At 37.4% G+C, this 15,325-nt stretch overlaps 1 protein-coding gene across 2 annotated transcripts in view; it reads left to right on the top strand.

The window, feature by feature from the left end:
- The window catches only part of slc23a2 (solute carrier family 23 member 2), a 59,005-nt gene extending 48,873 nt beyond the window's left edge, over positions 1-10,132 (top strand). For both annotated transcript variants that reach the window (XM_056246537.1, XM_056246536.1), the window contains 8 exons: positions 682-863; positions 968-1,088; positions 3,632-3,788; positions 5,718-5,865; positions 5,980-6,085; positions 7,611-7,878; positions 7,972-8,067; positions 8,385-10,132. In XM_056246537.1, the coding sequence (XP_056102512.1) occupies positions 682-863; positions 968-1,088; positions 3,632-3,788; positions 5,718-5,865; positions 5,980-6,085; positions 7,611-7,878; positions 7,972-8,067; positions 8,385-8,638 (1,332 nt within the window). In that variant the 3' untranslated portion in view covers positions 8,639-10,132. The remainder of the gene's footprint in view (positions 1-681; positions 864-967; positions 1,089-3,631; positions 3,789-5,717; positions 5,866-5,979; positions 6,086-7,610; positions 7,879-7,971; positions 8,068-8,384) is intronic.
- The last annotated feature ends 5,193 nt before the right edge of the window (positions 10,133-15,325 follow it).

Raw genomic sequence — 15,325 nt, 5'->3', positions numbered from 1 at the left:
AAAACAATTTAAAATAACACTACTATTTTCCCATGACTCTACAGAGGATGGGATGGATGGATGGATGGATGGATGGATGGATGGATATTATCAATGTTGAAAACAGTTGTGCTGCTTAATATTTTTGTGAGACAATTTTTTTATTAATAAAGTTCAGAAGAACAGCATTTATTTGAAATAGAAATGTCTGTAAATGAAGATATACTGTCACTAGTATATACAATTATATAATAATGTGCATATAACTTGCAATAAAATGTAATTAACGCACAAATAAAAGGAATAACTGTAGACCTAGACCTTCTTTTGAAGTAATGCAGTGATAAGTGTTCAAATACTCTTAGAGGCCACTATAAATATTGCTTCTAAGGTATGAATGCTACATACATTTTTGCTTGTTTTTTTTTTGTGTTTCTTTGTCTGTCTTTTAAGAGACTTGTGTAAACAGATTTAATATTGATTTTGGTCTAAACCGTGGCAGACATGGAAGATTAAGCAACTTGAGCTGAATTCGATTAAATGGAGCATTACGCTGTCTAGAGGACTGTCAATGTCACTTTTCTACCTTAATGGCTTTCAACCTTTACCACTTTTATTGTAAATTCCTCTCTTTTTCTTCTTTGTTTGGTTCTTTTAGATTGTTTGTATGATTAGATTTACTTTCTCTCTCCCTCTCTGTAGATCCAGGGTGCTATAATAGTCTCGTCTCTAATCGAGGTGGTCATAGGGGCCTTAGGTTTGCCAGGTGTCCTGTTGAAGTACATCGGGCCGCTCACCATCACACCTACTGTCACCCTCATCGGACTCTCCGGCTTCCAGGCTGCTGGAGAGAGGGCAGGCAAACACTGGGGCATTGCCATGCTGTGAGTACGACTTGCACACAAACACGTTTGGCTGTGTATGTAACCAATCTTTGGCTCTGTGGACTCAGCGTGTAAACTCTCTCTCTCTCCGCTCTTTTAAACAGAACCATATTCCTGGTGCTGCTGTTCTCTCAGTACGCTCGTAACATCCAGTTGCCGCTCCCCATCTACAAATCTAAAAAAGGCTGGACGTCTTACCGTTTCCAGCTGTTCAAGATGTTCCCAGTGAGTTTCTCCACATTAATCCAAGATAATATATATATATATCTTATATAATACACAGTACCTGTCAAAAGTTTGTAAACATTAAGATTTTTTGTTTAGAAACATTTCAAATTGTTTTCCATTTTAATATATTTTAAAATGTCATTTATTCCTGCATCATTACTTCAGTCTTCAGTGTCACATGATCCTTCAGAAATCATTCTAATATGCTGCTCAAGAAACATTTCTTCTTATCAATGTTGAAAACAGTTGTGCTGCTTAATATTGTTGTGAAAATGGTGATGCTTTTTTCAGGATTCTTTGACGAATAGAAAGTTCAATGAATTGCATTTTTGCATTTATTAAATTGAAATCTTTTGTAACACTATAAAAGTGATCAAAATCACTTTTGATCAATTTAATGCATCCTTGATGAAAAGTATTAATTTCTCTCTTTTTTTATCTTGCCTCAAATGTTTGAATGGAATCATTGTTTCCACAAAAATGCTAAGCAGCCAAAACTGTTTTCAATATTGACAATAATATAATAAATGGTTCTTGAGCAGCAAATCAGCATATTATAATGATTTCTGAAGGATCATGTGATACTAAAGACTGGATTAATGATGCTGAAAATTCAGCTTTGCTTCACAGTAATAAATTACATTTTTAAATGTATTAAACAGAAAACGAGTATTTTATTTCAAAATTGTACTGTTTTTATTTTACTGTATTTTTGATTCAATAAATGCAGCCCTGGTGAACATAAGAGACTTTCAAAAATATTAAAACAATGTAATGTAATTGTAATTCCAAACTTCTAACAGGTTCTGTGTGTGTGTGTGTGTGTGTGTGTGTATATATATATATATATATATATATATATATATATATATATATATATATATATAAATTCAAAGGATTTTTTTTTTCAGTGCCATTAAAAAAAAAATATATATATATATATATATATATTAGGGCTGTCAGTTAAACGCGTTATTAATGGCGTTAACGCAAACCCATTTTAACGGCGTTCATTTTTTTATTGCGCGATTAACGGTCTTTTTGGCCTAGCAAACTTTGTAGTTTTTTTTCACATGCTTTTGCAACAGGACGCGGCATGCGCTGTGCTATGAAACCCATTCATTTCAATGGCTTGCGCCGCGCGAGGATGTTTTGAAAGCGCAAGCGGATCTAGCTAGACCGGAAACAAAACAACAGGCACGCCGCACACACTTGTTTGGGCTTGCGAGCCGGCCAAATAGTAGGTTAAAGTTACGTTCTGAGTGGATGACGAGCGTGAGACGCCGAAATGGATGCCAATAAGATTCTGAATGGAAAGTTTACTTTTAAAAAGGTGCCAAATGGTTCCATTGACAAGACCAAAGTGATCTGTGTTTTGTCGTTGTGAACTGTGCTATCATCATCGCAGCACGTCCAGTCTGAAATACTACTTGATGATGGCCAAGCACATACACATACACAGCTGATGCGAATTCTCCACCCCCTCGTCAATATCAGGACCTCGTCAGTCTTTCTTTCACCCTTTTATTGATGGACAGTGTTACATTGTGTGAGAGATTATTTGCTCCAAGTGAGAATGTTAGTGTGAAATTGAACACAGTATAGTCAATGTTGTTTTCAATAAATAAAACATTTGCACAAAGCAAGCTGATCCACTTTTCCATGTTGATAAGAGCATTAAAATGAGAAAAAAGAATGGGACAAAAAGAAATCAAGAGACATTTAGAATAGATTAAAATATGCGATTAATTGCGATTAATCGCGAGTTAACTATGACATTAATGTGATTAATCGCGATTAAATATTTTAATCGTTTGACAGCACTAATATATATATATATATATATATATATTAAATTTTTTTTTTTTTGATTGTTTGTTGTTGTTGCCAAAATTGTGATAGAATATATGAGAATAATTACAAACAATAATAAAACACCAAAACCTCATAGCGGCTGAAATTAGATTGATATTTCGGTTTTTTTTTAATGTTCAAGCGATCATCTCTGATTATTTTCACTGCAAATGTTGCTTATTTAATCTATTGGCAGGTAAATTTGTGAGACATATTTTGTTCCAGATCTCAAGGATCAGTTTATTGCATCTTTTATTTCCAAAGTGATCCACATTCCCATGAATGGAATTATCATGATCATTAGCAGTCTGGTGTCTCCAGCTCCCAGTAGCATGAGTTGGCACTTTCAGACCCTTGGCAGCGCTCGTAATCCGCCGTCAGCTCTGACGACAGCCGTAATTGCCAGGCTGTTTCAGAGATGAGGTCTTTTTGGCCTGGGTTTTTTAATGGAAGCACAGCAGACAATGACATGGCAATGAAAGTGAGCGTGGGAGGCAGATAGAGGCTAGCCAAAATATACACAGATTGATCCTTGATGATGATTCGGTCAGTGTTGTCTGCTGTTGTGAAGGCTAGTGAAGGAGGTTGGATAACATGTCTGGCTTTGTGTTCAAAAGTCTGAGTTACTTTTTTTAAGTTGTTGGGTTTCTCTGTCTTTCTCTCTCTCTCTCTCTCTCTCTCTGTAGATCATCATGGCTATCCTTGTGTCATGGTTTCTGTGTTTCATCTTCACGGTGACTGACGTGTTTCCTCCTGAGAAGGGCAAATATGGGTTCTACGCCCGAACAGATGCTCGACAGGGCATCCTGGCAGCCGCTCCCTGGTTTAAGATACCCTACCCCTGTAAGTGTGTGTGTGTCATTAATATATAATATACAGTGTGTGTGTGTATATATATATATATATATAGTGTGTGTGTGTGTATATATATATATATATATATATATATATGAAGGGCAAGTATCCGGCCCCCAGGCATGTCCACAACATCGAATCTGGTCCCCTTTAAAGGGGTCATCGGATGCCCATTTTCCACAAGTTGGTATGATTCTTTAGGGCCTTCATGAAAAGTTTGTAACATACTTTGGTTAAAATTCCTCAATAGTTGTGTAAAACAACACCCTTTTTACCTCCTCAAAAACAGCTCTGTTCACAGCGACCCGTTTCGGTGCATGTCTCTTTAAATGATAATGAGCAACTGCTCACCCCACCCCTCTCTTCCGTGGGGCGTTTTGACACAAGACACATAAAATGCTGCCTTGGCAGACAATATACAAATGGCTGAGGGCAGAAATATGCGAATACAGGACAGTCCGTCAGTGGTCGTGGGCCGAGCATGAGCAATATGACATCATTCCTCAGAAAATCCAAACGGCTTGATTATTGAGAGTGTTTAGGCTTTTTGAGGATTAAAAAAAAAGGAGTGAATGGAATTTTTTCATTGTATGGTGGTTGTGTCCACACACACTGCAAAGACACATTTATATGCAAACACCATATAAAAGTGAATTTTGCGTCCGATGACCCCTTTAAAAATAAGTTTGGACACCCCTGGGTATATTATTCTGATATATAAAATCAGTGGAAGTCTATGCAATCTCCTCAATGTCCTAATATAGTGAAACTGTGTGTGTGCGCATGTATGTGTTGCTCTAATTTGACATTAATACAAGACATTCATTAAAAGTGTACTTAAAGGTGAACTAAGTAACTTTTTTACCTTAACCGAACAGCTTTGGAGTCATTGTAATGTTTATATTACTGATTTCGTGTTGAATGGTGGTCGTCTCGCACCCCCCTGTTGCCTGTGAGCCGCAAAACCACCCTTGCAACTTTGGGCCGAGTGTTAGGAAGTATCGTGTGATATCAGGTCTCGCGAGGTAACGAATTGCTTTACGGCAAAAAAACAGATCTGATAAAATTCTGATAAAATGAGCATCAAACAGAAATTACCCGGCGCCGTATACATGTGGTGTTGGGCGCGCGCAGCTCTTAAAGGGGCCATACCTTATTTCCACTCGTTGCAGCGTCCATCCTACTGAACAGGTACCGGTGTACAGGGGGAGGGGATCCGGCCGTGAGTGCGAGCCATCTCTGCGTGAGTGCTATTCACGACAGTACAAGTGCTCCACAGCGACTCTAGGGGTCGCTGTTTGACAAAAACGGAATTCTTACTGAGTGCTGCTTTAAGTGTATTAGAAACAGTCAAGAAACTACTCTTAAGTGTCCTCTTATTTCAGTAATATTATCTTTAAGTACAGTTTTTTAAAAATGATACTTAACTGCATTTAATGTGCACTTGTAAAAAAGAAGTGCACTTATACTATTTGAAGTACACTACAAGGGAAATTATAAGGCAGCATCACATGTATCCTTCATGGTAAAGACAATCCTATAATACGCTGCAAGCTAAGTGAAAAAAAAAATATTTCCTTTAATACTGAAAATTGTCAGATGGTGTTTTATACAATATTTGTGTTTTCTATTTACTGCTCATTAAAGTATCATAACGTAGCAACATGCTAACACCAAATTCTATTGAAATCATTTGTTGTTGAGCCAATGTGGCATGTAGAGTTATTCGCTACTAGGTTTCTCCATGCCATTTAGGATCTCACAAGGTTTTGGAGAAGAGCTTCTGTGTGTTACAGCAGTCCAATGTATGAGCATATTTGTGAATATAATATATTAAATAATCCTTCTATAGGTATTTCTGTATACTAACATGCTTAGATTGCCCATAATGCTTTGTGTGACTGTTGTGTGTTCTAGTCCAGTGGGGGTTGCCTACAGTGTCAGCAGCAGGGGTGATTGGGATGCTGAGTGCTGTGGTTGCCAGTATCATAGAGTCCATTGGAGACTATTACGCCTGTGCCCGTCTCTCCTGTGCCCCTCCTCCACCTATACATGCCATTAACAGGTACAACACAAAGACACAGCAGCACGTGATATAAAAACTGATGAGACATCTAGCATGTTTTATTGTCCTAATCTAATTCGTTCCACATTCCCATAATGGAATTTTTTTCCACAGAGGGATCTTTATGGAGGGCATTTCCTGTGTCCTCGATGGCGTCTTTGGGACAGGAAATGGCTCCACATCTTCGAGCCCAAACATCGGAGTGCTGGGCATCACAAAAGTAGGATCTGGATCTTTTCCTTTTCACCCTCTCTTATATTTCTTTTGTGACGTGAAGGCCAAGAATTGTAACCCATACTCAGAATTTGTCCTCTGCATTAAACCCATTCAAGTTAATGCAGACACATTAGGAGCAGTGAGTAGTGAAGACACACACTGCAAACCGTGGACACACACCCAGAGCAGAGGGCAGCCACTTGCTGTGGTGCCCAGGGAGCGATTGGGGGTTAGGTACCTTGCTCAATTGCACCTCAGTCGTGGGTATTGAGGGTGGAAGAGAGCGCTGTTCATTCACTCCCCCACCTGCATTTTTCCTGCCTGTATTGAGAATCAGACCAGCAACCTTGGGGGTAACATGTCCGACTCTCTAACCCCCCTCATTTTGTGCATTTACTTACAATGAACGAAAACAAAATGGCACCATCTTGACTCGTAAACCAGTTTCACCATCAACAGTGCTTGGCTTCAAGGAGCTGGGTGGTAAAAGCACATACAGTGAACAGCCCATGTGGCACACAGCACATAGCAGCATGTGACTGCAGTGGATCATTAGCACCCTTAAGACTGTAAATGCTGAAGAGAGCAGCTCTTGAGTTGCCAGTGAACTTCATTAAAGAAATAAGCTCTGACTGGCTATGTACTCCCACAGGGCCGTTCCCATGGGAACTATTTATTCATCACACATTCTGCTACTTCTAATGAGGCCTCTACCTTGATTTTACAGCAGTTTAGGAATGAACTAAATATCAGCTTGTTCATGGACACTACCATTCATAAGTTTGGGGTTATTAAGGGTTTTTTTTCTTCTGAAGAAATGAATACTTTTTATTCTTTAAGGGTGCAATAATTGACAATAAAAACGCGTATAATGTTACAAAAGATTTAGAAATAAAGGCTTTTGAAATTTAATATTCATCAAAGAATCCTGACAAAAAATACATCAGGTTTTCCACAAAAATATTAAGCAGCACAACTGTATCAACATCAACAATAATAAGAAATGTTTCTTGAGCAGCAAAATCCGAATATTTTAATGATTTCTGAAGTCACTAAGCAATGAAGTAATGATGCTGGAGATTCAGCTTTGCCACACAGGAATAAATTACACTTTAAAATGTATTAAGGTAGAAAACACATTTTAAATTGTAGTAATATTTCACATAATATTACTGTTTTTACTGTATTTTTTGATCAAATAATTACTTCCTTGGTGAGCATCAGAGACTTTAAAAAACATTAAAAATCATACCCACCCCGAACTTTTGTATATTTCAGTTGACAGGTTCTCATTTAGCAGGTTCTCAGTTGTTACTGTATATAAATAACAGTGTTTTTGTTGTCATTTGTGTAATTGTCATATAATTCAATAGATCAGTGACATCAAACTGCACAGAAAAGAATCTTTGAGGCCTGATTTTATTGAGAACCTTTAACCATCACTGACAACCATTGCTTTGACATCCTAATGCTTAAAATGTAGTACATTTAAATGAGTGTTTCTTCTCTCTGTGTGTCTTATTGTGTAGGTGGGCAGCAGGCGGGTTATTCAGTATGGTGCAGCACTGATGCTACTGCTAGGTATGGTGGGTAAATTCAGTGCTCTATTCGCATCATTGCCGGACCCAGTTCTGGGAGCGCTGTTCTGCACGCTATTCGGCATGATCACCGCCGTCGGCCTTTCCAACCTGCAGTTTGTGGATCTCAACTCGTCCCGCAACCTGTTTGTCCTTGGCTTCTCCATCTTCTTCGGCCTGGTGCTGCCCAGCTACCTCAAAGAAAACCCCCTCGTCACTGGTAGATGCCCAAACACCAATACATGCATACTTTCATGGGAAATGATTACATGAGGAACAATGTAAGCATTCTTATTCTTTTCTTCTGTCATAGGTATAGTGCAGATAGATCAGGTGCTGAACGTTCTGCTTACAACTGCCATGTTTGTTGGAGGATCTGTGGCGTTTGTGCTGGATAATACTATTCCTGGTAGGTGCCAATCTCATAATACACTCTTAAAAAAACTGTCTTTTTATGTTGGTCATTTTAGACCACGAAAGAGCCAAGTGTGACTTTTTTTTTTTTTGGTACCCTTTAACATATCCAAATCATATCCAGGAATTTTTGTGTTTTCACATATCTAATGCAACAAAAGTCACCAAGTGGCATCCCATTCTGATGAAGCAAAAAAAAAAAAAAAAATGTAAAATTTTTCGAAGAGTTATTTAAACATTGTAAACTTTTTTTTTTTTGTTCTCTCTCTTGTTGGTCATGCTTTAGTTCATTCTGTCTCTATATTATTCCAGGCACCCCGGAGGAAAGGGGCATCCGTAAGATGAATCGTAGAAGCAGCACATCTAAACGGGAAAGAATGGAGTCTTACGACCTTCCTTTTGGTATGGACTTCCTGCGGCGCCATCGCATTTTCAAGTACATCCCAATCAGCCCCACTTTCGCTGGCTACCAATGGAGCATCTTCACCCGCAGCTGCCATGAACGCCGCGACAGGAGAGAGGACGAAATGCCAACAAAGCCAGAACTGGGAGAAAGTGGGGTATAGTGTTTAGCACCGGTAGGTTTTTAGATGGTTGCCACAAAGCTTCATTCCACCCAGTCAGTGAAATCTACAGTCCAGTCGCTTAATGAACAGCCAGCTATAAACTCTTCTCATCCCACAATCCTTTAAAAACTCTATCCTTTTTGATTCACTCATCAAGTTTGTCATCAACACTAAAGTTGGTTTCTATATGTTAATACGGCTGCTGAAAACTCTGACAGCGCAGCAGCTTGGGAGCTCATCTGAAGGTGTCTCCATGACAACAGCGAGTGGATGCAATGCAGGGTGTCCTTGTTCATCTCTTTCAGTGTGGGAGGATATGACAACAGAGACTTGATAGATGGAAAATCGACCAAATTTCCAATATCAGCGTTCCTTTTTTGTCTGACCTGCACCGCTCCGTCTGCACAAAGCATCAATGTGTAGATAATTGGATGTGTTTGAAATTAAATGATGTACTAATGAGTGCCTGCGTGCACGCAGTGGCTGCTGTCACACACCTTCACATTCACAACACACACAAACATGCCCATACTCGCTTTATGCATGGCACTGTTCTGGATCCCGTTAAAGCGAGTGGAGCTAGTAGTGATGCAAGGTTATTGTGCTTTATGTTTGAATTGCACTGCTTGAATTAACGCACAAAATGTAGTTCGCTTGTTCCTAATTTAACTTCCAGTGTCCGAGTCTTGCTTCCAAATGTGCAAGTCCCAATGCCTTAAATGTAAGGAAAAAGATTCAGTCATACAAATTTATGTTTTGGCCATGTCGTTAGTTAGCTGCTATTTTGATAAATAGTTAACGTTGAAGGGGGCGTTTCTTATCACCAGTAATAAATACTGTTCTTTGCCACCTCGAAATTGTAATGATTGCAAGTTTCAGAGGTGTACACTAGGCAGATAGCTATGCAGTAGGTAAAATGACACGGAAGACGAATGTATAGTCAGTCAGTGCATGGTTTTTAAAAGAAGGAAGGAAAAAACTTGATGGTTGCACTCAGGCAGTCCCATTGAAAGAAGGCATTTTTATTTTTGTCGGAACCTATTGAGCCCTCTTTTGTGCGCCACATTTTTGGTCTGTCATTTGTTTGATTATAGGTGGCACTTCCTCACTGCTGTTCAAGTGAATGTGGTTTATAATGTACGTAGATCCCACAAGCACTGGAGATGTGGTTTGTTTTTGGGTGGTGATGGGCATTTAGTGGGCATCTATTGACAGGCTCTGCAACTGTATAGATCCTATTAAAGGGATAGTTCCCTTTAAGGCCAATTCACACTGCACCGACAGACGGCGACCAATGGCAAGACACTTCGGCAGGTTTTGACGGATCCGTGTGTTCATCGCCTTTTTCGCCTTCAATCGCCTTTTTCGAGTCACGAAATGTTTGAGAAGCGGCGTACCGTAATCTGCTGATTGTCCACGTTGATCAGCGTTTGTTGAATTGGCCTTTATACTCCATTATCACAATGATTACTATTCATTAATATTTAGTTGTCCTAGTATTTTTTGTTTACATACTTTTTATGATCTTTACAGTAACATACAATACAAAAAGTCTTTAAATGTACACTTTCAGTTATTGTTACACAATTGAAACCAATTGTTGAGCATCCCAATTTCACACTGTCGTTGGAGACTCTCATTTTCAGATGGACTGTTGACATCAGCGGTCATGAAAGAGCCTTTATACTTGATTTAAAAGTGTGCAGTTGTGCTTTCACCTCTGTGATAACCTCACTTGGAGCTCAATCTGATGGTCGTATCTGTATCAGAGGCTTGCCATCTCATACTGTATCCACTTTAGATGCAGAGTTTCTTTTGTTGGTGTGTAATTTATTTATTTATATGTCCTACATCTACAATCTTTGTGCAAATCCTTTGCTGACTGTAAGATTGAAAGCAGGGAATGGGAGAAGTAACTCTCCACTCTAAATGTTTGATTTGATCTACTGAAGGAGTGTGTGTGTTGCAACTGGTCAGCTTGATGCAGAAAGAAATTGACGTTTTATATTTCCACAGTCTCAATATTTACAACATAACTGGTGCTTCCCCAGTGGGTCATTCCAACAAACATGTTTCTGAGTTTTCTCCCTCTCTCACACACACTCTAGCTAACCTGTAATATAGCCTTCTGATCCTATGTTGTTGTTGTTGTTGTTTTTTTTTTGTTTGTTTTTTTTTGTTTTTTACAGAAACCCCTAATTATGCAAGGACCATTTCACTTGGTAACAATGTTACAACTGTTACTTTGTTTTCAGCCTTATTAAAAAAAAAAGCGCTCTGTGCATTATCACAGGAAAGAACCAATCACAGAGTGTTTTAACTTGTTTGAGGATACTTGCGTGACAGTATTTGGGACCTAAGTCAGATCTTGTTTAGTGAACACTTGGAACAGAATGCTACAGTAATCGAGTAGAATAATAATTACAATCCAAATCCCTCAATGTCAAAACATACAACATACTGTATGTCATAAGGAATCCATAGCTATAGCACTTTTTGTTCCTGAAAGATTTTATTATAAAACAGTCAGCACTCTGAAGTTTTGTTTAATGATTGTCTGAGAATCCAAAGTAAATGCAACTGAGAAAGTGTGCCGTTTGCCTCTAAAGCCCCTTCCATTCACACCCATAGTGCTTGCAGTGGTGTCAGTCTTCATCTCCGAACTCTTTTATCCTTCAATAGTTTATTGTAATGTTATTGAAAACGGAATATGACCACTTATGAAGACCCTTTTCATCATGTGCTGTTGATTTATCTGTCAATCATAAAGGTTTCAATGGCAGTGACATATACATACTTGTTTGTCCAGTAATGAGGATGATTAGTTAAATATACGGTATATATGTGTGTGTGTGTATATATATGTGTATATGTATGTGTATATATATATATATATATATATATATATATATATATATATATATATATATATAATATATATATATATATATATATATATATATATATATATAATCGTTGGCCAATATTCACATTATTATTAGTACTGAAACAATATTGACGCTACATATGGTTTTGATATGAGAATATTTTGGTAACACAAGCAGTTGTGATGTATCCCAGTATCTGCTGAGATTTAAAGGTTGTAATGGGTCTTAATAACATTGTGGCATGTGATTCAAAGAGAAACAACCCTTCAGTTATTTTGAAGGGGATACATCTGAAGAATATATTTGCTCTATCTCAATAGTAATATCTTTTTAATGTTTTATTCTTGGTTTTTTTATACATCAGTTTGTTTTTTACAGACAAAAAAAAGATGTTTGGGAAAAAAAACATATAATCTTAAACCATCATGCTGCAAAGCGCACCACTTTGTTACATATATTATTTAAGAGTAAAACAAATATTTTTTTGTTGTTGTTGTCTTTTTTTTTTATCTTTAGTTTGATTGAATATTTTTTTTAACTAGACTGTTTCCATATTGTATTTTTCTAACATTAATTCCTGTTCATGTTAATAGATTTAGAAAGAGGTGCAATGCTTTGAGACTATTATAAATAAAAGAATATCTATATTAAGTGCAGAATGTGCTATATTCTTGGACCAGCCGTTTGAGCTCCTGTTAGTAGAAACAGCAGAAATTGTTTTGTTCCATCTTCCTAAAGATATTTAATAAGATGTTTCTGAGCAAATCATAATGTCTTTTGTCTTTTTTTTTTATGTGTATTTGTTTGTGTGTATCATTATTATATTGTTGTTAACCCTCATGTGGTGTTTAAAACCCTATAACACCTGTGGTGTTCCCGGTCAAAAATGACCGGGCCATAAAAAAAACCTTATAAATCACTCATTATACCATATTTTCACCCAATCTTGGATTCAATCTTTTTGTCAACATGTTCTCTTTCAATTAGGACTGGTTTTATATTTTGATTTGCATCTGAATAATCATAGGCCTCATTTATTTGAGAGTAGGCATTTCATTTTTTGAGTATTTTTTAAAAAAAATGTGAATAATTTTGGAAATATTAAATAAAATCTGAAGAAAATTGGTATTGTTGATCACACTAGTCAACTTAACATTTTCACCAGGAATTTTGTTTTGATACTTTTGTTTTGTAAAAAATATGGTACATAGTCACACTTGTGGTGTTCCCGGTCAAAAATGACCGGCCTATAAAAAATAGCTTATAAGTCACTCATTATACCATATTTTCCCCCAATCTTGGATTCAATCTTTTTGTCAACTTGTTCTCTTTCAATTAGGACTGGTTTTATATTTCTGTTTGCATCTGATTAATCGGGGGCCTCATTTGTCTGAGAGTAGGCATCTCATTTTTTGAGTAAAAAACAAATAATTTATGAGTAAATTTGGAAATATGAAAAAAAAAAATTGAAAAAAAAATGGCTACTGTTGATCACACTAGTCTACTCTAATGTTTCACCAGGAGTTTTGTTTTGAAACTTTTGTTTTGTAAAAAATATGGCTCATAGTCACACTTGTGGTGTTCCCGGTCAAAAATGACCGGCCTATAAAAAATAGCTTATAAATCACTCATTATACCATATTTTCACCCAATCTTGGATTCAATCTTTTTGTCAACTTGTTCTCTTTCAATTAGGACTGGTTTTATATTTCTGTTTGCATCTGATTAATCATGGGCCTCATTTATCTGAGAGTAGGCATGGTCAAAAATGGTCACAATGGCCGACCATTGAAAGTGAATGGGAGAGACTGAAAATCACAGAACAATTTAGTTTTCAGGAGCATGTTCATTATTTTCATGTACACATATGAGCATGTGTGCTTGCAAACATCGAGCCCTTGGACCTGTGCATGTATCGATACATTTATACACACGCTACCCAGACACACACACGTTAAAACACACAAACTTTTTAAAATATTACACACATTCTTTTCCACAGAGAGAAATTTGATCCTACCCTAACCTGCATCTAATATACATTTATCCATCTGACATTACCACACACACACACACACACACAGGCCGTGATCAGATTTTTGACTCAGAAACTAGTGAGGAGGAGGAAATTCAGGATGCATCTTGCAGTAAAGATGTTTCTGAAGAGGAAGGCACCACTGAATCGGCTACGGAGCTTGAAACAACTGATGAGGAGCAGTCTTCCAGTGATGAGGGCCCAGCTGAGGTTACCGTTTCATTCTGGTCAAAAGATGGAACTTTGTCCTGGCCTTCATCCCCACCTATGAGGCAAGGCAGGTTTTCTTCTGAAGGCCTTCCTCTTCAGAAACATCTTTACTGCAAGATGCATCCTGCATGTCCTCCTCCTCACTAGTTTCTGAGTCAAAAATCTGATGAATAACATCATGTGCAGAGCTGTTTTGCCATTGTGCTGCCACAAATGAATGACAAGCAAGGTGCTGTGAGGCATTTTATATATGCCTGTGCTATCACATGATGTATATTTGTAAATATTGTCTAGTTCTGTGTGAGAACCTCACAGTTCCAAAACAAAATGTCATAATATTTTGTCTGGAAGCTGTGATGAAACAAGACCATGATTCTTTTGAAGCCGGGTCACTGCAGTCACGGCCAGTTGTGTGTGTGTGTGTGTGTGTGTGTGTGTGTGTGTGTGTGTGTGTGTGTGTGTGTGTGTGTGCGCGTGCGCGTGTGTGTGTGTGTGTGTGTGTGTGTGTGTGTGGTAATGTCAGATGGATAAATGTATATTAGATGCAGGTTAGGGTAGAATCAAATTTCTCTCTGTGGAAAAGAATGTGTGTAATACTCAAAAAAGTTTGTGTGTTTTAACGTGTGTGTGTCTGGGTAGCGTGTGTATAAATGTATCGATACATGCACAGGTCCAAGGGCTCGATGTTTGCAAGCACACATGCTCATATGTGTACATGAAAATAATGAACATGCTCCTGAAAACTAAATTGTTCTGTTATTTTCAGTCTCTCCCATTCACTTTCAATGGTCGGCCATTGTGACCATTTTTGACCATGCCTACTCTCAGATAAATGAGGCCCACAATTAATCAGATGCAAACAGAAATATAAAACCAGTCCTAATTGAAAGAGAACAAGTTGACAAAAAGATTAAATCCAAGATTGGGTGAAAATATGGTATTATAAGTGATTTATAAGCTATTTTTTATAGGCCGGTCATTTTTGACCGGGAACACCTCAAGTGTGACTATGTGCCATATTTTTTACAAAACAAAAGTTTCAAAACAAAATTCCTGGTGAAACATTAGAGTAGACTAGTGTGATTAACAGTAGCCATTTTTTCATATTTTTGTTTTCATATTTCCAAATTTACTCATAAATTATTTGTTTTTTACTAAAAAAATTAGATGCCCACTCTCAGATAAATGAGGCCCCCGATTAATCAGATGCAAACAGAAATATAAAACCAGTCCTAATTGAAAGAGAACAAGTTGACAAAAAGATTGAATCCAAGATTGGGTGAAAATATGGTATGATGAGTGATTTATAAGCTATTTTTTATAGGCCGGTCATTTTTGACCGGGAACACCACAAGTGTGACTATGTGCCATATTTTTTACAAAACAAAAGTTTCAAAACAAAATTCTTGGTGAAACATTAGAGTAGACTAGTGTGATCAACAGTAGCCATTTTTTTCATTTTTTTTTTCATATTTCCAAATTTACTCATAAATTATTTGTTTTTTACTCAAAAAATGAGATGCCTACTTTCAGACAAATGAGGCCCACGATTAA

This window comes from Rhinichthys klamathensis, unplaced genomic scaffold (assembly GCF_029890125.1).
Source record: "Rhinichthys klamathensis goyatoka isolate OS25496 unplaced genomic scaffold, OSU_Roscu_1.1 h1tg000040l_1, whole genome shotgun sequence".
NCBI lineage: Eukaryota > Metazoa > Chordata > Actinopteri > Cypriniformes > Leuciscidae > Rhinichthys > Rhinichthys klamathensis.
Note: the sequence above shows the minus strand (reverse complement) of the source record. Positions and strands in the feature narration are given on the sequence as shown.